At 38.3% G+C, this 21,895-nt stretch overlaps 4 protein-coding genes across 7 annotated transcripts in view; all 4 read right to left on the minus strand.

The window, feature by feature from the left end:
• Window positions 1-4,954, minus strand: part of LOC109539755 (aminopeptidase N) — an 11,838-nt gene extending 6,884 nt beyond the window's left edge. Inside the window, exons 1-4 of the mRNA XM_019907734.2 lie at window positions 4,604-4,954; window positions 1,921-2,136; window positions 1,191-1,373; window positions 909-1,136 (exon numbers count right to left, since the gene is read on the minus strand). Coding sequence (XP_019763293.1) covers window positions 909-1,136; window positions 1,191-1,373; window positions 1,921-2,127 — 618 coding nt within the window. The 5' untranslated portion in view covers window positions 2,128-2,136; window positions 4,604-4,954. The remainder of the gene's footprint in view (window positions 1-908; window positions 1,137-1,190; window positions 1,374-1,920; window positions 2,137-4,603) is intronic.
• A 1,988-nt stretch (window positions 4,955-6,942) lies between these two features.
• LOC109539699 (tetratricopeptide repeat protein 21B) lies at window positions 6,943-13,157 on the minus strand. Of its 4 annotated transcripts, none has more exons than XM_019907624.2 (11): window positions 13,045-13,157; window positions 12,666-12,784; window positions 12,000-12,229; window positions 9,733-11,939; window positions 8,990-9,360; window positions 8,808-8,938; window positions 8,588-8,757; window positions 8,429-8,533; window positions 8,201-8,375; window positions 7,921-8,142; window positions 6,943-7,870 (listed from the first exon to the last, which is right to left on the minus strand). In XM_019907624.2, the coding sequence occupies exons 4-11, from the start codon at window positions 11,806-11,808 to the stop codon at window positions 7,215-7,217; spliced, it is 3,906 nt and encodes a 1,301-aa protein (XP_019763183.2). In that variant the 5' UTR covers window positions 11,809-11,939; window positions 12,000-12,229; window positions 12,666-12,784; window positions 13,045-13,157; the 3' UTR covers window positions 6,943-7,214. The 4 variants fall into 4 exon arrangements, with proteins under 4 accessions (XP_019763183.2, XP_019763181.2, XP_019763182.2 ...); XM_019907622.2 differs by having other exon boundaries at window positions 12,666-12,931; XM_019907625.2 differs by having other exon boundaries at window positions 7,802-7,870; window positions 7,941-8,142; window positions 12,666-12,931.
• Window positions 13,158-13,384: 227 nt separating this feature from the next.
• LOC109539703 (tRNA-dihydrouridine(20a/20b) synthase [NAD(P)+]-like) lies at window positions 13,385-15,131 on the minus strand. Its single transcript, XM_019907629.2, has one exon. The coding sequence runs from the start codon at window positions 14,771-14,773 to the stop codon at window positions 13,538-13,540; it is 1,236 nt and encodes a 411-aa protein (XP_019763188.2). The 5' UTR covers window positions 14,774-15,131; the 3' UTR covers window positions 13,385-13,537.
• On the minus strand, window positions 15,131-21,668 carry LOC109539702 (F-box/LRR-repeat protein 6). Its single transcript, XM_019907628.2, has 12 exons — window positions 21,484-21,668; window positions 20,635-21,077; window positions 19,906-20,219; window positions 19,591-19,847; window positions 19,374-19,531; window positions 19,150-19,319; window positions 18,566-18,691; window positions 18,339-18,506; window positions 18,205-18,281; window positions 17,981-18,123; window positions 17,759-17,918; window positions 15,131-17,695 (listed from the first exon to the last, which is right to left on the minus strand). The coding sequence occupies exons 2-12, from the start codon at window positions 20,978-20,980 to the stop codon at window positions 17,458-17,460; spliced, it is 2,157 nt and encodes a 718-aa protein (XP_019763187.2). The 5' UTR covers window positions 20,981-21,077; window positions 21,484-21,668; the 3' UTR covers window positions 15,131-17,457.
• Between the last annotated feature and the right edge of the window lie 227 nt (window positions 21,669-21,895).

The following is a 21,895-nucleotide window of genomic DNA, read 5'->3' on the forward strand; positions in this document are numbered from 1 at the left end:
AATTGGAATTTTCTCTTACAGCTTGAGCCTAAGTGTGTCGCAGGATACCCTCTAGGTGATAGTTCTTGATTACTTTTTGATAAATCATTTGTTCTTATTGCGAAATAGAAGCACTATTTATCAATCAGTAATAAAAGACGTGAGGAAATTCTGTCTTTTTCAGTTTTTTTAATTTCATTCAAAAATTTTTGAGGCGAAATACCAAAAAAGAAGTTTGTAAAAAAATGAATCCGCCTCAACAATACAGAACTTATCTACAATAAAATGCCTTTTAAACTGGAAATTAAGAAAAAACAAATAATATTAAATTAAATTCCCAAAATTGCAAACACCAACTTTAACAGATTTTTTAGTTTTTTGCAAATGATTATTACTTGATATTAATTTCATATCAAGTGATTGAAAAAACGGCCTGTTTTTTTCAATTTGCCCAATTAAATGTTCATGTGATTTTACAGATGCTTTATCAAGGGGTTTTTCAGATGCTCCCATACAGAAAAATCTAAAGGCTCCAGATCGGATGATCTAGATTGCCTTATGGAGGGCAGCCAATTTCATCCAATGAATCAAAAAATGTTCGTATAATACGGCAAGTTTAAAAAACTTCTCAATCTCTCTCTTAACTCAAATGCAACAGTGATTGGGATTAAAAACTCTTCGCCGAGCAAAACTGGCTTCATCTGTCCAACTAATTTTCCATAAATTCCAGAAGCCAGTTGAAGATCCTGTACTGGTTGCATTTGATGCTCCTTTATGTTTTTCTTGCACAAAAACTGATAATTGTCTTATTTATATTAAGATTCAACCAAAAATTATCTCACAAAACTAGATTTTTCCAGACTCCCACTGTATTTCTGTTAAGAATAAACTGTATATGAAAATCGCCCCAAAGGCCAATAAATTCTCACCTTTTCTGAAACAGCCTCAGTTACAGCTTCAGTAGTAACTTCTTCAGTGGTTACATCAGTATCGCTGCTTCCTTCTTCTGATTCCGTCACGTCTCTTCTGGACACATTGTGACTCTCCTGAGCCACTTGTTCTCGCTTAAAAGACACCACTTTGATCTGCGACTCGTCGATGGACAATTCCTCATCCCAGTTGAGGATGATCTTATTGGTGGTTGCGGTGCAATTGAACTAGAAATTTCATCAAATCATCGTCCTGATCTATGCTTGCCCTGAAAGACCCACCATAATCTTCACCTCGCCGGTGAACGTGAAATTATTGGGCCCAATTTCATCCAGCAAAGGGTGCAGCTTGAGCCGATAGTGGATGGGATGCAGATACCGAGGAAGACGCACATCTTTATTGGAAACCTCCTCGTTGATTGTTTCGTTCAGGAGTTGCTCGATATCAGTAACCTCCCTTTGAAACTGCAAAAAATCAGATGATCTGGTTTATTAGAGAGGCCGGCAGCATGACCCGATTTACAGCCGTTTGACTTAGTTAGATGGTGCAGGTTTTTTGCGCATAATTAGTGTGTTTCTCTGACCTGGAATCGGCTCGAAACAAACCTTCTACTAATTAAATTCGTCAAGGTAAAAACCACATGTTAGTGTCATAGTAATTTGAATCTATTAGCTGCAGTTGAATAAATAAATACATATTTTAAAGAGAGTGTAGTATACAATGTGTAATGTGTAACAAATCAATTTGTTTTCTCAATGTAATTTTAAAACAGCGGCTTTCTTAATAGATAATTGTTAATCAGCTACAGCAAACCTCAGATTTAACATTTTCTTCTTGGTAGTTTCGTCTACTGAGGAAACCTTCATCAGGCTTTTCATCCGGTTTTTTCAAAACAAGCGTTTGGTTGGTAAATTTATTTGGAAAAATTGATGTAATTCTAATTTGATTTACATACTATATATAGGGTGAGCCAACGAAAAAATGTGCACAAAAAATGGTCCAGATCCTTACCAATTGCATTTTAGTGCTGGGTCCATAATAGTACATAAGAATAATGACGACGCATAAAGAGGCCAAAGCAACCACTACGAAGGCGATGGCTTTTTTCGTGGTAACAAAGCAGCCACCGTTTCGGCTATATCGGAGTCCATCATTGATCGTCTCGTCCGAGATGAATTCGTTCCTGCTGGAAAATGGCCCGGTTGAATTTTTCGCCATGGCTAATTTCTGAAACATTTTTTATTTGTACAGCAACTGTCGGCCCAGTCCGATAATGCATAAAATACTATTTAAATAAGACGTAATTAGCCGTAATCGAGCGCATCCAGTAAACAGGAAGCGGCTAAGAAGTCACTTTAACAGGTTTTTTTGCGCGTAAAAAAATGGCTGATTGCTGAAACAAATATGTACAGAATCTGTGAAAGTTACTAAGTGAACTTGCTGGAAATGATAGTCAGAGTTTATAATCGCACTTTGGAGATCAAGTTTTCTTTGAAAGTCGGCTCTTTTAAAATTTTCATTACTTCTTGCATAACATTGGAAAAACTATCGATCAATACTGGTATTGATTTTTGATTGAAGTGGTTGTACATTATTTTGCAATGTTAGTTACACAAAAAAGAGAGCAATTTTTACTGCAAAATTGCCTTTATCTTTCATGTTTTAAACAGCAAGTTAGATTTTTGGATTTTTATACCTTTTGACTAAAATTCAATCAACTTACTAAATTAATCCAATTAAGAAAATTTTAAAGTTTTTACGCACGCTTTTAACGCACATTTATTTTGTATTTTAAATGATCTCGGATATTAAAAAAGTTAGGCTTTTGCGACAATTGCTTAAAACCGAAAAACCCTAAATAACCCTCGTCAGTTTCACTATCTTCAGAACTTAACAAAGTTGCCATAAAAACAAATTTTAAACCACTCTTTAATCAAATATTGGCGATTGTACACTGAAAAACGCTATTTTCATATAAAATTATATCCGGAAAATTTTCGCTTATAATCGCAGAATTGAGTTTTGTTTCAAATTGTTTCAAACTCAAAAAATATAATTTTCTGAAATTTTCCAATTTGCCAGTTTTTTTGCATATTTACGGTCACAGATCACAAAAACCTTTAGATTATCTGACATTCCGTTTACATTCTACGGCTATAAATTAATGAAAGTTGAAAAATTAATTTCGTAAAAACCGCAAGAAATTTAACGATAGAACTTCACAAATTTTCCCAAGTTTTTGTTGCAACGTAAGCTAAAAGACCGCCTTTCATTTCGAGCCATAATGTTAAAGATCGGAGATTAACAGCAAAAATTGAGTATCCAGAATTGGTTCTCGGTTTTAAAATCATCTTTGTGTTCTGGTAGTTTTCTTTAAGTTCAACTCAAATCAATTTTCTCCTTAATGCCAGCTGAAGAATGAATTATATTTAATTCAATTTAATTGAAAAGCAAGCGACACGAAAACAGCGTTTTTTTACCTTTTCTTCCGTTAAAAATCTTCACAACTGTTCGAAATGTTTCAACTTCAACTACTAAATCGGTCTTAAAACTCACCTAAATGATTTTTAAGAGAGTTAATAATAATAAATTGTTCTAATTCTACCAAACCGAAGTTTGCAACTGATTTGGATTGAAAAAAATTCTTCAAAAATTATAATCTTCATACATTTTTCGGTAATTTGCTAATGAAAGCAAGTTTAGTTAATCGTTTATTTCTTGTTTACTGTCGCAGAAACAAAAAACCTACAAGAGGCTAAAAATTGTTTTTATATTTTAGAATCCAGCACTTCGCAGGAGAATAGAAGAAATATAATGTTTAAGATCGGAAATCGGTCTATTTATTCCTACTTTTCTTTAAGATCAATTGAAAACTATTTCCTCCTTAATTGATTTCAAATTGAACTTTTTTCCCCTTGCCTTTTTTTAAGGCTCAAAAAATTCATCACAACTGTTCAAAGCTTCCCAATTTTGGAAAACGCCTGAAATCGTTCTAATTAATTAAGTGTTCCTCTAATTCTAAAAAATTGAAATTTGCAGCTGCTGATTTTGATTGAAAGAATTTCTTTAATAAAAATCGCATAAATTTGGTGAAATTTGCTAATAAAAGTAAAATGAATAAGTATTTTTTTGATTAATTGAAGTTAAAATAAAAAAATCGCCGATTGTTTTGCACATGATACCAAACATTGTAAAACCGCAAAAAAAGGTTTAGTTTAGGTGTCTTTTCTAAAATTCTGTAGTTACTTTTGAAAACAAATTCAAAACGACTTCCTGCTTGATTCCAGCTGAATACCAAATTTAATATAATTGATTTAACATTGAATAACCACTTAGCGATTGGTTTGCAAATAAAACGGCATTAAAATGTCGTTTTTCTTCCTGATCCTCCAAACAAATTACCACAAGTGAGTTAATAATCGCCAAGTCTATAACTGAAAGTAGAGCCTGATGAATTTAATTGAAACCATTGAAAAAAGCTCTGCAGCGTTTAAAAATTGGTCGTTTTCCAATGTAGATCCTGTTAATTGCTTGGGAGCGCCGTTCAATCGTTCAAACTGTTCAAACATCTCGGCCCGTTTCTGCTCAGCAAATTATTGTAAATTCGATATCCAACCAATTATTGACTTGGGTTTTTGGCCCGTAGTATAGAAAGTTTCACTTTTTCAAATTACCAATTCATGGTTCTTCTTACCTCGGATATTGAAACAACTCACAAAACCAGGCAGTATTTGATCAGGCACACCATTTGAACAAATATTACTCACTAACACTTCACACTAACCGAAAAACTGATCGAGTTCCGAATTGGTTCGAAATTTTTTTGGTAAAATCGACTTTGTCTCCTAATTACCATTTATCTACATTCAGTCGATAGGTCACAGTAAAGATGAATCCACTTGGTGGGTATACTAATTTTGGTCATGGTATGCTCGCACGTGATAATCGACCAATGGTGTTATTAACGACGAGCAGTTTTTGCGCTGTAAAATATTAACAATTTATTGGAATTTCCGAGATTTTCAGCAAGCCAAGATTGGTGGGTTTCGTTGCTGCATGTGGAGAAAACTGTTCACTTTCAATTTGTACAGTTGTAAAGATGCTACTCATAAATTATGTGCGATTAGTGGGTGTCAATTCAAACTGCACAAATTTTGAACAAATAAAACGTTCCGGGACTGGAGATTTTTGGAAAAATGCTCGAAATAAGGCAGGAAAAAATCAGTCTCAAGACTGCCCGCTAGTCAATCAGATGCGGAATTTGGCCCATGTTTTCCCAACAAACGCATTTTATTATTAGTTTTTTCACTTAAGCAATTCGCCCTGGTTACTCTCAAAGCTTTCGTATCCCAACGAACTACATACATCCAAGTGAAATGAACCCCAATCCACCATAAAAAACCACAATTCGCCAAACAACGAAGCGTCCACGAAAACTCTTCATTATTACAGTTGCGTAATCCTGATTGAAAAGATTTAATGAATTTAATTACAAAATTACCCTTGAAATATTCAGTATTAAAGAGCTACCTGCGCTATTGTGAACCAGTTTGTTGAGACTCATGCGAATTCAATATCAAATAGCTCAAATGCCTTGCTACGCCACTGCATTCTACTGGGAAAATTAACGAAAATCACCCGCGATATTTTAAGGCAGAAAATCGAAGTTTCAACTTTTTTCGAAGGATTAAACAGGGTGTTTCTAGATGTTATGTACAAAGGAAAAAGAGCAATTGTTTAGGTTTATTAAGATAAAAAACATCCTAATTATGTGATTAGGAGAACACTTTCTTGAATTTTAAACACTTTTCACAGTCAACTATTTCAAGCATTCAAATTCAAATACTTTCGTAGAAATTATATGATTAGGAGAAAAGATTATCCAAGAGGAAAATCGAGTGAAAATTGCGAAAAAACTGTACAAATTTAAACCGTGAATAGGCAAAAAAAATATCATTCAATCACAGTCAGGCGTTTGCTGAACGACTCGAACGAACGAATTTTTCGGTTTTTGGAATGAAGAATTCTAGAATGTAAATATGTTTTTCAAGGAGAGACTGAAGAACGAAATTTTGAAAGTGCACGTGCATGTGTGAACTTATTGAGAAACCGTCACTCGATCCCAGCCTGTTTAACCACTGAAGTCCTTCCTCACTGTGGTACTTTCTGCACAAAAATGACTGCAGCACCTAGAAAATTTAGGCAGAAAAGTGGGTCTAACTAAATGGTAAAAAAATGAACAATCTTATAATTCTCGCGATTATTTCGCGTGCCGAATGCTGTAAACGTAAGAGCCAAATTTATATCAAAATTATAAGTTTAATTATAAATTTAAGTAAATAAATCTATTCAAAATTACAGAAGCAATAAAGAAAGACCCGAAAAAAAAGGTTTGCACCAAGTAGATCGGAACCGGTACGCGGTTTTGCTCCCATGCTTATATGAAGTTTTAGTCGTAGAATTTCGATTCTTTGGTGTAGCTATACGTGATTTTTTGATAGAAAGTTTATGGAAAAGATCAATACTAAAACTATGCAGAACAATTTTTGTCTCATCCGGCTGTTTTAATTGGAAAATTGTCCTTTATCATATATTTCAATCCTTCTGTTTGAGTACTTCGGAGCAAGAGGCCTCAAAAAATCGACAAATTTGAAATTGGCGCCGGTCCATTGCCAAACAGGCGGCAAATTCAAATTGTTTCGATGCCAAATAACGCAAAATTTCTACTCAAGCTAACAAACAAAAACAACTCACTATCTGCTGTTTCGACTTGAGGCCAGATATTTGAATAGGCCTTCTCGACTAGTCAGATAAAACACACATTTTTTGTATTAATTAGCGATAGGTTCCGCTCATTAAAGACATACGAGAAAAGCGTATTAGATAAGGTATAAAGCGAAGGCCAAAGTACATGTATGCACTAACCATGATGATTTTCGTGTCCACAATGTGTTTCATTGAATTTATTTGGAAATAGACTAACGAAGCGAAGCGGTAGGTAATCAAAACAATCAAAAAATTCCCCGCTAATTAAGCCGAATTTCGTTTTATTATGGAATTTATTATTTTTTTCTTCGGGTAAAGGCCCTATAAATCGCCCAATTTTCATCATCTAACCAGGCAAACTTGTCCAATTATGAATTAAAACAGTTATTCTGTTGATTTGTGGGTTTAATTAAGTCCCGGCGATACCGTGCGAATAACAACAATAAAACGGCTGCAGTTATCATCAATTAAGCAATTGGTAGGTGCTGCAAACAGCGCATTAAATCACACTTGGTAAATTGCATAACATAAAATGACCATTACACTCTTAAATTGTTCATGCACTTGTCCAAAATGTCCTTTTTCACATTGGCGTAATCAGGATTCAGCTGCAGGACTTCGTTGGCTGTATCTATAGCGTCCGGATACTTCTTGCACTTCATCAAACAGTAGGCCGACTTGAACCCAGTGCTCGCATTGGATTTCATCCCAACTTTCCAGGCCTGCTGGTAATTTCTGGCCGCCTCTTTATACTTGTGCTCCTTCTCGCAAATGTAGCCCAAATACTCCAGCGCTTTAATGCAAGCCTTGTTGTGCTGCACCACTTTCGCTATCAGCTCATTGGCCGAATCCAGCTTATTCGACTGGATATACTGGTCGGCTAGCAGCAGCCAGCACTTTTCCAGATAATGCGCGTCCTCAAAGTTCCACGCGTTCTTAACCACCCGTTTCAGTTGGTTTTTAGCTCGCTGCTGCTGTTTTAGCAAAGTGTAGGCGGTGGACATTCCCAAAATTGCTCCCAAGTTCTCCTTGTGGTCGTTTTGCGATGCCACCGCCACAAAATCCTCCAAAGCGCGCTCAATGTTGTATTTTTCCTTTGTGGCCAACAGGCGAAAGTTGGCTAAAAGCCTGCACCTTAACAGGTCTTCTCCTTTGAATTCCAGGCGCTGCCTCAGGTCCTTGATTAGTCTATCAGCTAGAACAGAAATATATTAAACGAGTAAAATCATCTCGGTGAGCCTTTACCCGTTTTTAGGGCCAGAAACCTTGAATCCCGATACTCAATATCGTCGCTATCCATGAACTGTTCAGCCAGCATTTCGCCGTCTGGATTCAAGCAAATTTCGATCATGTTGTAAAGAGCGTTGCTTCCGTACTCTGGATCTTGACGCACTTGATTGAAGTTCTTCAATGCAGCATTGAGGTTCCCAGAGTGCCACTGGAAGTACGCTTTGGAATAGAGGAGTCCTGGAACAAAGCCTATTGATAATTCAAAGCCCGAAAAATCCCACAACTCGGGTCTTACCAGCTTCCTTTAACGGATTCGCGCATTTTTCCTCAGCAACGACGACATAATGCTCGCATTCTTGGATGGTCCCCAATCTTCTAGAGATTTCAATTAGTCGGATTAATGCGTCCCAATTGCAAGGCTGCTTGGAAACTAGTTGAGTGAAGTGAAACAGTGCCATATCAAAATCAACCTAAAAACTCAATGGATTTATATCGGCCTTCATCAAGCTCTTACTGTAAATACCTTTCTGAAAGCAATATCAGCCATCAACACTGAAGCAGCTTCGTTGTCTTGGTCGATCCTCAAGATAATCGCACAAGTTTGCTGGCAAAGCTCCAAATAATTCATCTGGATTAATCAGGATTTCATCAGTTTAATCTCTAAACGCCTCTTAACACTCACCTGCATGTACAGTTTAGCCAACGCCACCAGAATTGATGTATTATTAGGCGAAACTGTAAGTCCCTCCTTATAATAACTAACTGCCTGCTCATTGCTTTTCATTGAAATTGCCATTTCTCCCAGTTTAAGCGATATATCAACCAATTGCCTATCAATCTCTTCACTTGCAACTGCAAACAAAGGTTTCAGATTGAGGGTGAAACGAAGCCTTGTTTGTTACCGTTTTGCTCCAGAGCATATCGCTTTCTGACTCGCATCTGGCAGTCCATGGCATCCTTAAGGCTCTTCACCGCAAAAGTAAAATTCCCAGATTTCTCCTGGATTTCTGCTAGAAGCGAATAGAGCTTGGCCCTAAAAGACAAAACTGTTAAACCCCTAGAGATAACTGAAGGAGCGGCATACTGATAAAGCAGATCGTTGATGTCTTCAGCCATCGATTTTCTATGCTCTTCGTCAAGTTCATCCAGCAACAACAACTCTCCCTTTTCATACTCCCGCAAGTTCAGATAGAGATCGGCCAGCTGCAGCGTCAATTCCGGATCTTTCACCTCTTTTATGGATTTTTTGTAATATTCCACGGCTCGGTTGAAGTAGTGAGTTTGCACCAGGGCTTTGCCCATTTTCCGCATTAGAAACAAATCGTTGGGATTTTCTTTTAAGGCTTTCTCGTAGTTCTGCAATGCATCGTCTGGTTCCAGGATTTTCATACAAGCGTCCCCTAATAGAACGTATGATTCTGCCGATGGTTGCTCTTTGACAAAATCTTGATACACCTTCAAAATGCGTTGATACAATTTCAAGAAAAACTTGAGTCCAACTTTAGCGAAATTTCAATAGCAACTGTAGAAACTTTAAAGCTTTGTATTTGCGTAATGGAGTAATCTAGAATCGGTAGTAGTGATGAGCGCAACTGGTCTTGGTCTTGGACAAAAAAAGCAGCACCAAAACAAGACTAAGACCGCAAGACTAAGACATTTGGAAAAGCTTTGCAAGACTATTGCGACCGATAATTCGATATTAAACGGATTTAATCAGTTCTCGCAAAAAACGTTAAAAGTGAGAAAACATCAAGTTAACTAGGATAATCAGAAATCCGGACTTTACTCAACAATCACCAATCTGCATTTACACCTAATTAAACCTACCTCCAAAAACGCATGTTTATCCCTGCGATTCGTCAAAAACATATCAGCCATCTTCATCCGCGCCTCCTTATAGCAACTCTCTCCTTTCCCAATCTTTCCAAGCAGCTCCAGGGCGCCTTGAATGTTCCCCCTAACCACCAAGTTGTCTGCACTCAAAAGCAATATGCGCGCTTCCTCAGGAGTCCCTTGCAAATCATGCGTGGCCTCCTCCAAAATCTTCTGAGCTTCGTCCGACTGTCCCACGATATTGAGCGTGTCGATCAGCTCCACATAAATGGAGGCCTTATCAATCAAGGACACGTCGTTGTTCTTCACTGTGATGTTCATCAAGGTCAAGGCAGTGGAAAGAGCCTTGATGGCGTCGCCATAGTTGCCACTGTGCTTGTCCACTAAGGCCGTAATGTAGTGGCACATCGGGTTTTCGCGGATCTTAAAGTTGGAGCTCATGCAGGCCTCGAGGCTTTGAGAGGCTCTGTCGAATTGGCCGTTGTTGACCTGGATTTGGGCCATAAGTAGGCCAGCTTCGCTCGAAGCTGCCTCGGACATGTTTGCCATAGTTTCCAACGTTCTCAAGGCAGATATACTGTCTCCCTTCAAATGCTGCAGTTTGGCCTGTAGGTAAACAGCTTCTGATAGGCTGGGGCAGGCCTTAGCTACCACATTAGCCAGCTCCAAGGCGTGCTCCAACACCTGCTTGTTGGTAGTGGCATGCTGCAAGTACTCCCTAATAACATCCAGAGTGAAATCCGGGTCCAGGTTAATTAAATACTTCTCTGAGTAATAGTTAGCCTGAAGCAGATGGGTCTTGATATCGAAAATAACTTTCAAGTGGCTCAGTGCTTCCACGGAAGAATCAGCGGCTTTGGCTTGAAGCAGATGCAAAGCCAAGGAGTTGCTCGCATCCTTCAACTCGAGTAGATACTGAATTTGCTTGAACAACTGCTGGCTCTGCCCATTTTCCATGAATTCGCATACGGACAAGCCCAAAAACGCGTCAAAGTATCCTTCGTCAATCTTAGTGGCTGATTTAAACAGTCGAACCGCCTCTTTAGTTCGCCCCAGCAGCAAGTACTGATTGCCTAGTTCCACCACCAACTCAGCGCTGTCTATATTAGTTTGCATTACGCCCTCCAACATAGCGATGGTTTCATTCAAGATACTTTCGCGCTTAGCGCTCACTTTTGAGAATAGTCTGGAAGCTTCCAAAATCACAGCGGTGTTATTCGGCTCAAACTTCCTTGCCAGATCAGAAAATCTTCTGATCCCGCTGCAGGTCGCTTTATAGTCCTGACTATGACACAAACTGATGAGAATTTCATATTTTGTGCCATAAAGCAATTCGCAGTCTGCACTGGAAAAGCGGTTTATTGCCTCCAAGGTCTGATCCCAATCCTGGGCGGCGAAATGGACCTTGATTTTTTCAAGCAAAGGCAAGCTTGTGGAGGTGAACTTAACCACAGCTTGATTAATTAAACTCAATGCTTCCCGGAACTCCGACAGATACAAACAGCACTCGGTAACCCCCAGAATTGCGAGTAAATCCTTAGGATTATCCTGCAAAGCCTTAGAGAATATGGCTTTTATATTGCTGGCGTTATGTTTGCCCAGTGTTTTCAGCGTCAAAAGAATCCAGCCCTTCAGCGAGGAAAACTCACCGTCGCTTTTCAGAGAAATGGCCTTTTCTGCATAATCCAAAGCCTTTTCCGATTTGTTTAATGTGATAAGGACAAAGGCGGAATTGTAGAAATCGTGAGCCTCGGCGCTTTTCCGGTACTCCTTCATCTGAATATCCAATTTAACGAACAGCTCGCGACTGGCCACGCCCAGGAATTTATGGGCGTACATCAAAGCAATGGTACAAGCCAACTTGATGTCGTTCTCATGGGTCAGACCTTCCAAATCGTTAACGCCCTCCTCAAGACGATTGGTTAGAATCAGCGCCAACGAGTGATAAAGCTTGAATGAGGGATCAGCCGGGAATTTTCCTATAGCATCCTTACAGGCACCAACCATCAAGTTAAAGTGCTTGTGATGGAAGTGGAAGAAAATTCTGGCAAAAGAATCCGAAGCCGCCATGCTGCTTAGCTGCTTTGCTCTTCTATAACTCTTCCTATGTACTTGGGGATGTTTTGCGAGTAAAAATGCTGCAAAAACTCGCAACTTAACTTCAGTCTGATATCCTGCTTGATTAGATGGTCAAATATTCTCTGAAAATCGAAAAAGCTCCCGTTATTCCCGGTCGAAAAACCATGCATTTAACTACAGACCTCTGCAAACAGATGTCCCAAGCCCTGCCCTTGTAGTTGCTCCGGAATCAGTGTGTGCACTAAATCGTAGACTTTTTCATCCACTTTTACATAGGAAATTGTCGCTACAGAGTTGCTGTTCAATTGAATGGTTAGTTCGTTGGCGCTCTCTAAAATGGGGGCATTTTTCAGATTACACTTGATGCCTCTCAATAAGCCTGTGGCGAGTCGCATTACTACGGATTCAGGTGCTGAAATAAAGTGCATGGTTTTGTTAACTCAAGCTCAGATGGTGCGTTGTTCAGAAGAAACGAGAAATGCGTCTGCAAATTTTATTGTTTCGCTTGCGGTTTTCTAAAAGTCAGGGACTTCGGATAAAATGTATATAGGCAGAAAGTTCTGCGAAATTTTCGGTCGTTTACGTTTAGTTTTTACGTTCAAGAGTTCAAGAGCACTTTAAAAAATTATTTAAATCGGTTAATCACCGCTGTCCATAAGTATGTATCTAAATATCGATAAATTATCGGGTGATGTACAAACGCATTCGCCATTACGTCCATGTGCATGTGCATTTTATGGAGTTATCTCTATCTGTTATCTGTATATAATGGCGAATGCGCCGCTATGTACACATATATTAACTCTTTGTAGATAGAAAACACGCATTTATTAATCATTATCACCAACCTAACAGATGCAAGGCGACTATTCTGCAGCTTAATAAAAGCCCCTTTTTATCTGGGGTCACAGCCTTTGATTAAGAGCTCCGTTAATTAGAATTCCCCGCTTGTGAGAGACGCCATAACCTAACATCAAGCAACAACAAAATAGCATTTAAAAGATAGTAATAAATAGAAGTAAGAGTATAGAACTAGAAATAAATTTAAAAAAAGCAAAATTTCTGCTTTTCCCCTGCAACCATCTACAGCTAATCTAATCAAAAAGCATGCCATCTAAAAAAGAAAAGTGTGTGATAAATATCAGCATTAACCAATCAGGACGTTCGCAATTGATTTGCCCATTAACACAAGAACGTCTTCTTAAGCATATAAAACAATTTCCTCACCCAAGACGCGGCAACAGAGAAGAAACCCAGAAACAATTGTATTAAACTGTAGACAACAATACAAACAATTGACACAACTGGACTGAGGCTAGCTAAACCAATGTTTCTGTCAATTATACATCATCAAGCATTTAATTTAACAGCCTACATTTTCATTGCACCAAAATGCTAAACTAAGCTCAGACTAGATCGTGTTGCGTTAAAACGCTTTCAATTCAAACTGTTTGATTTTTTAGGATAAAATGTAGTCAAAGTGAGATTGAAGTCCCTTTATATCGAGTATCTTCTTACGAAAAACTGACCAATTGCCAAATTGACGAGTATTTAAAATAAAACAAAGTTTCCGTGAAAAACGTTCGCTTTATTGCCTTGATACATACAAGATAATCTCTTGCTTAACTCCACAATACAAAGACAACTGTATCAAACAGACAACCAAATTTCGGCGATCAAGCCCGTCTATTGTTCCTCCTAGTTTCCTCTTCTACTGGAGCTAATCGTTTTCGTAAAACATGTCTGTCCAGTCACAATCTTCATTTATTTCATCAGTGAGTTTTCCCTCAAAGAATTTCCCGTTGGACTTGCTTGAATCGTAAAGAAAATCATATTCAGTACAGACGCTTTCCTCAGGTGGTTTCAGCTCGTTATATAAGAAATCGCGGGATTCAGTGTGGATGTTCAATGGTAGTGACTGAACAAAGTGTTCTCTGCCGAAGAGCTTCGGGCGAATACCTAGATGTTGCGCTAGGAACTCCTGAACAGTACTAAATTGCTTCAAATTGTTGAAAACTTGGCGCTCCTTCTTGTTTAGTATCTTCTCGAGCATGAAAACCAAGTGGTGGTGAAAGCACTGAAATGTTAAACTGCTTGGTTTTTCGCTGATGGCGTAGCATTGATTTGCTTCATCTTTGGCGACTGTTCTTTCATGTTCTTCCATTGTTAGGGTGCTGTTATAGCATATATCCAGCCAATCCTGGACACACTGCCTAGTAGTGACTTTTTCCCCTTTGAAAATAGCTGGATTGGTTAAAATTGCGTTAGCCACCATCACCCCTTTAACGCCTGTTCTCTCCTGAAGGCCCACTGCATCATCTAGGCTATTAACGCCTCCATTTCCAATTAATGGGACTTTTACAGTTTGACTCAGTATCTTCAATGCATCTTCATTAATAGGCCCCGTATTGTTACAGGGAGTCCTTGAGTGAACAGTGATAAAACTGACTCCGCAATGCTCCAGCCCCTGGCAAACTTTAATCGTTTCTTGTATGTTCTCTTCGATCCGCAACTTGACACTTATAGTAAACGGCTTGGAGATTCTATTCCTGCACTCTTTGACCAGTTCGAAGATTTTTTGGGGGCTTTTCAGCAAGCTGCAGCCCAGGTTCATCTCGCGTGCCCATCGCTGAGGGCATCCACAGTTCAAGTCAACTCCATCACAAAAAGGGGCCACCATGTAACTGGCCCCCACAAAATCATGCACTGTATTGGCGGCAAACTGTGTTATCAAGGGGGTATCGAACAGATTGGTGGTAAACTCACTATCGCGGGCTTTGGCACTTTTACAAAAAGAATCAGCCAATATCATCGGAGTAAACACTAAATCGCAATCGTATCGTTTGACTAAGTTGCGAAACTGTAATTTACTATAACGGACCATGGGGGCACACACTTTCATCCAGGTTTTCTGGCTAAACAGTTCCAGAACATCACTTGAGCTCCTTCTAGACATATTTTTTGAATAAGAGTCTGGGGTGCACACCTGGCAACGCCGTTCAACAACCAAGTAATAAAGGAACTAGCCCAGTGATTCGTTGCACGGCATTGGCAACCCTGACTATGGGTTGGTAACCAGGACGACCAACTATAAAAACGGGCGCAATACCAGGCCCGTACTACCGTTTATAAGCCAACCCATAGATAAAGACGATTTGAAACGGATAAAAGGCAATCCGTAAGTCAAAACAGGCATATTTTGAGGTTGGGATTGAGTTCGGATCGAAATTGAAGGGAGAATGCGAAACGAACATTGCAATGAGTTATCTCATTCAACCCATAAGGGCAAGTGAGACAATATAACAGTGTGTAATATTATTAACCTAATCATATATTTATATAAATATACAATAGTATTAGTACAGATATATTCTTCTTAAGTGCACAAATATGAATTTATAAAATCAATTAACGAATCTCTTATCCCACCCCGTAAGGTCACAAATATTCCCGTCAAACAAAAAAGGTAAATAATTAGCTCTTAAATTAATTAGAAAAATATGATAAATATGAATGATTTCAAAATTTAAACTGATTTTCCTTATTTAAGTGTATTTGTAAAATTATTTAAATCGGTTCAAAATGAAATAATTGTGCCAAAAAAATCTTAATCATTGTCATCACTTGAGCAATGACTAGGAAATACATAAACGACAGCAAATAAATAAAATAAAACATACATACAAAAAAATGGTATTTGTAAAATACCCCAAAAACATCTTGCCCATATAGTAATGTCTATAAACAAATTGATATTCTAAACATTTTCTAATGAATATAACATTAACAAGCTAGTTATGTACAATTTGCTTTTTTAAGTTTTGGCTCAATTTATACAAAAGCTTAAGAAATACAGCAAAGTTCTTGTCCAGTTTGTGGTTTACAGGTACAATCACTACAATAATTTTATTGTAAAAACAAACGGTTTTTATTCCTTTAACAACACCAGAACAAGAACTCTGCAGGTTTAGATAAATGCATTAGTATCTGAGTTTTTCTTCATGTTGCTATTCTAAGAATGCCTTTTTATCATCTATAAAAATGCAATCTCGGATTTTTCATAAGTATTTTTACATTCAAGCAAAATGTCTAGTTTCCTCGATTTTATTTATTATCTATATTATCATAATTACAAGTTATCATACAAAATACGATATATTTTGTTCTTAATTTCGGGACTCAAAAGGGTTGACTTTAAAATTATTTTTTATGCAGTGTATTTAACATCGTAATACACTAAGAACAGTGTTTTATTGTTATAATACAGTGCGTTGGAAACCAAAGCAAAAACGCTCTTGGTTAATTGCGGGAAAACTCTCAGACACAGACAATTAGTATTTCTGAATGCGGATGTGAGTGCAAAATATTTTCTGTATATAACGTGCCTAAAAAATGAGATACAGCGGCATGGTTTATTGAAAAACGTTGTATATTGTCCACTTTTAATTAAGTTTTTAATCAAGTTAACAAAATGTTTAATTTCGGTTATTCAGCCGAAACATAAAGGGCTTCTATGGGCCAGATTTGAACATTTGCGTGCTTTAGAAACCAAATTAAAATGTTGTCTCTTACTTTAAAACCATAACATACTGAACAATGCATAATATTATCAGACGCAACTATTCTTCTATGAGAGAATTACATTCACTATCCATGCATGAACATGCAAATCACATCCATCAAGAGTTAAATTAAAGTGATTAATAGTTTATGTGTCGCATTCACAGATACTAATTCCGGCATTTATCGCCAGCGTTTCCCCAAAAGTTGATGAGCAACTTAAAAAAAAGTAAGTTCAGTAGCTTGACCGATATCCAATAATTGCAGGATGGTTGATTTTTCCTGTCTTTGCCAGACCGAATTCCCAAGAAAAATCAACCATCCTGCAATTAAAAAGTGTCGATTAAAAAAGTATTTGGTTTTACTTGCTAAATACTTTTTTTTTGCTAAAGTTCATCGGGTCTCCTAGACATGAAACTAAGCGGACATGAAGAAGCACCAACAATCAATTCAATTATCTGCATCAATGTAATTTCGTTAGACGACTTTGACTCTTGCATGTAAAATAAATATTTATTCATCTGAAACTAAACTTCCAACGTTCTAATCTACGTTTGAGTGTTTTATGCACTAATCGCTACTATAGCTAGAGAAAAAAGAAACGCGAATTACTAAACACGGTTTTTTAAACCCAAAGTACAAAAACCGTTTAAACATTTAGCTCCGTATGTGCCACAGATCAAAGCTGGCGTTCGTTTTATGCATTTTTTAATTTATTTACGTTATTGACGAGATTCGGAAGCAAACGACCAAAAATAGTCAATAGCTCCTCAATGCCCGATAGTATCCAAAAAATAAATAGTCCGAAAAGATTGGATAACTGATAATTCAGTTAGATTAATTCAAAACGCCCAGCTTTGAATGCAGTGAAAAAGTTGAAGTGTGAGATAATCTACTATTATAGATTGACTGATGGAGTACTATCAAATTAGTTACAGCAACAATATTTACGTATGGGATGTGTTGACAAATACCAATTTTTCAACTATAAACAACAAACAAACAGGGCAATATACTGGTATACTCACATACCTCCAAGCTCCGCATTAACGCCAAAGGCTAATGTAAACAAACCGAGAGTTAGTCTCCTTTTGGAGACGTTGTGGTTGACTTTGTTTCCTCAGAATCGCTGCCTTCAGTCTTCTTTTCGCTTAGACTCTTACGTAGGTCGGCCACAGCTGCTCCTGTATACAATCGCTTAATGCCTCTGGGCAGAGCTCGGCACGATTGCAAGTTGATGGAATTCAAATGGGGACATTTGGATAACACTGCCTTTACCGGTTCTAGAGACACTGATGAACCACACAGGTTGAGTATCCTGAAAAAGATCACAGACTTTTTATTTCCTATTTTTTATTTGACTTCATGTGGAGAAATTTACCTTAGTTTTGACTCGGGCCCTTTCTCAGCTAAAGCCAACACAGCCGCGTCTAGCGATGAAGTCGCTGAAGACCATGCCAAATCCACTTCCAGTAAGCTGTGGCTCCATTTCTGAACTATCAGCTCAAGTCCGGAATTTTGTAATCTCGTTATATAACACGCTGAAACAACGATATCCCTTCCAATTAGAAGTGAACTTGCAGAATGTATCGTGCGATCTTACCACTCAAAAACAGGTGCTCCAAGTCCCATGCTGGCACTCGCACTAGACCAGAATCCGTCAACTTGCTGCATCCACGAACATCTAATAGACGAAGTTTTGTACTTGATTTCAGCAGCCTTTCGATTCCATCATCGTCCATTGATCTGAATGATTAAATATCATGAAAAGAATGCGGATTCGTGGATATTGTTCGCTAGTTGTTTCAATAGAAGCGATTTACTCACCTGGACGTGGTGGTCTGGTCTTCTTCGAGACCGGCCAACGACAATTCTTCCAGTTTAGGAAAACCTGGCGAAGCAACCTGCAAACAACATCAATGTACTTTTGGAAAAACCATTGAGCCTCGAAAAAACAATACCTGTTCCGTAAGAGCTACTGGGGCTAGCCAGATTTGACTATTGGTTATCCTCAACACACGAATTTTCGGACATCCAATTTGAAGCTTTTCCACGTGCAATAAGGCAGTATTATGTGCGAATGTTTTGATATTCGATATATCCAATAATTGAAGATTTGGACAGTGAGACTGCAAGTACAATCATATACAGTTTTTTTAAATGCTACAAATTTAGATTTATGACTTACTGATATAGCGGATATGATCTGCATGAAGCCCGCGATTTTATTATGGGCTAGAACGAGATGAGTGAGCCGAGTATTCATGGTCTGACTCAAAGCAACCAATGGCTGCGCATTAATGGCCGATGTTGACTGAAAAAAATTAATTTAATAAAAGAGCCGCAACTGTACTAATCTGTTGAACAAATGCAAACTGCTTTATGGGCTTTTTTTAAGCTCTTAAGATTTTTAAGAATCTCATGCGTAATTTGGGAATATTTGAAGAGTACGAACGCCCTTTCAGCGGTTCACAAAAGGTTTCAAAAATTCATATCCATATCTTCGAAATGGTGGGAATTAACCGTCTACATGAATAGACAGACCATTTCATCCTCATATAATTTCTGGTAGGATTTAAATGAAAAACCCCTGGAAATAACGTTATAAGGAGATAAGTTTTAAAAGTATCCACCTGGTTTGTATCAATATAAAACCATGCTTCTACGTACTTAATTTTCAAATGTAATCAAATAATCATGAGCGATGTTTGAATAAACGAGCAGATAAAAAGGGACCAACGGTGTGTGTGTTCAGTTCCTAGTACTACTTACATTTATTGATGATAAATCTAATCGTTCCAGTGTTTTGCATTCGGTAGTTAAGTATTTCAGATTATCAGCATTAAGTCCTTTCCAACCCCCCAGATTTAAACCTCTCAGCTTGGTGCAATGTTCGCAAATTGCTTCCAAAACCCTCTGAATATCTCGAACTTTCCATTCACCTGCAGATAGTTCCAATGCAATGCTAGCGAAGATGATTTGTTGCGATTTCTTACCCATATTTATATCCTCACACTGAGGCAGACGATTCACGATGAGCCAATGCAACGTGATATCAGTTCTGTTCTTTTCTTTCACGTAGTTCAGATCGGCCTTTCTCCATAATACCGTTTTCTGGGATGTGTCGTTCCAGTATCTGCATACTTTACCCAATCTGCAAGAAAAAACCACAACGTTTCACACACATTTTGTGACGCGGGTGCGGGATAATACCTGATAAAAGCCGGCAAAGCACCTTCTAAAGAGCAAGCCTCTTCGAAGATTTTTTCAAGTATTTCTGAGGGTAGTTTGGATGGATCCCCCCAGCAGCTCTGCTCCAAAGGCTCGTCGTTCTGAGTACTGGACACGTCGTTGTCTGTACTGGTAATAAATCGGTTCCGTTTCGGCTTTTTCTCATAGTCGGAATTGTCCGTATCTGAGTAAGTCTTGTGTTTTTTCCGCCTGCCTGACTTCCTCTTGTTGGGCGCCAACTAAAAATCATCACCACCAATGATTGAACTGTACAATTTGAAGTAAGTATTCACTTACTGGTTGAGTGCCACTCAAGTTGCTCTTTCGGATTCGGATTTTGATTGCACCCTTATCGCCACTAATCTGGCTATGGTACATGGTGACCGCCTTTGAAGCTCGGCCACGTCCCGGTCGACCAGCTGCCTTCCTTGCTCTGCTTTTTCTACTTATGCTGCCATTATTGTATTCATCTGGGACATAGTTATCCTCAGCTCGCGAGATATTATCAATTTCCTCATCACTGTCCACCGGAGTCTCAATTCGCTCTGAAGTTTGTGGCTCTTGGCTCGACTCTGTTGCACTACTGTTTTCATTCAAACTGTTTGTGTCTTCTGAACGGACAAAAAAGCGTATTAATTCATCTGTTGGTGTTTGCTAGAGGTTTAACAGCACCATGTCATTGAAATGAATTCAGTATTTCACGGGGATTCTGTTAAGTTTATTAATTTTCCTTAGGTGCCTAAAGCAAATAAACTTAAAAAACTGGTCATTACTTGCTTTATCTAACGAAAGTTCAAGAATTGCGAAAAATATAGGGGATATCGCCACAATAACTATCTCAATTGTAATTGATCCAACAGGTGCTTGTTTTCGTTATCAACAAGATGCAAAAATGCATTAAAATTTAAGCCTTTAGCTTATGAAGGTGGGGAGGGAAACCTTCTTCCAGAGTTTTCAGTTGCATTTAAACATTGCACATTTCTTTATTGCTTCCAGCTAGAAGCAGGAACATGAATAAATCCCTACCTGATTGAGTAACAGAATCACCATCACCATCTTTCAATTGACCATCACTATCATGAGTAATGTCCCCACTGGCATATTCCTCACTTTCAAACGAATCATCCTTGGCAGAAATATCGGTGTCTGTGATCACATTATCAGCGCACACATTGTTGTTTGGTAAATAAGAACTCAAATTGCCAATGTTCCCATTCAGTAGACAGTCTTTGAGGTCCAGTTCACGTGAATTGAGGTCGGTCTTCACGATGTTATTCGAGCAGGGAGAATTGAGGTTTGGGCTGGTTCTACTGGTTCCTCCGGTGTCTGGTAGTGGGGGTATGAGATTGTAGCAATCCATGGCCTCTGACATGCTTAGGAACAGTTGAATATAGTGCAGAGGAGAGGTGCCATTTACATGGTGAGTAGTTGTGAGAAGTGATGGGCACAATCCACTCAGCAGCTCTCACCTAAAATATGTGTTATTAATGTTTGTCCAGCGATAACAGTTTTGGATGGATTTTCTTGGCAATTGTGACTGATAAACCGTGCATGTATTGAGTTGATAATAAAAAGGCGATGTGGGGAAAATGTGATGAAATAAAGCGCAAATTTTCCATTTGAATTCCGCGCTTCTTTCAGTCTACAAGTCGTAAACAATCAAAGTTGACAGCTGAAATAAAAGGAAATTTTGTAGTTTTTTTCCCTTTTCAAAACATTGCGCTTAGAGTTGGGCCCCTCGGACTGCCAATGAAACAGCCGAAATCACCCCCGTTGTAAGACTCTGCTTTTTTCATTCTTCCGCAATAGAAAATCGTTATCAAACAAAAAGATATCAGGCAGTCGACGACCAAACGGCCATGATCCTGCACTCACCTATTGGATTTTCACCAGTACGGGCATTCTGTCAACACAATCATATCACTTTTTCACTTGATTCGCTGGTAAAACACCGAATTTTTCACTTTTTCGGGAAATAGAGTTGTTGACCTTGTTACAAGGCAGGATAAAACGCTTATTTTTTTATTTTTGGTGAAATGTCGAATATCGCCATCTGTACAGACATTTATCATCCTGCTGCCATCTCGGGTTAACAACAGTGCAACCGCCAACAAAACAGAGCGCTTTAATAACTTCTTTTGAATATTGGCCACATTATCACCTCAAATCTTAATTAAAAGCTTCACAAATTTGTTAATTATTTGGCTTCCAAACTACTGCCTCCAGCAGGAAACCACTCCGATAAACGCCCAGGAAAACGACCAGTGCCAAAATAGAACCCAGTACC

This window comes from Dendroctonus ponderosae, unplaced genomic scaffold (assembly GCF_020466585.1).
Source record: "Dendroctonus ponderosae isolate FM_Combo_2020 unplaced genomic scaffold, Dpon_F_20191213v2 Dpon_F_20191213_7, whole genome shotgun sequence".
In the NCBI taxonomy this organism is placed as follows: Eukaryota; Metazoa; Arthropoda; class Insecta; order Coleoptera; family Curculionidae; genus Dendroctonus; species Dendroctonus ponderosae.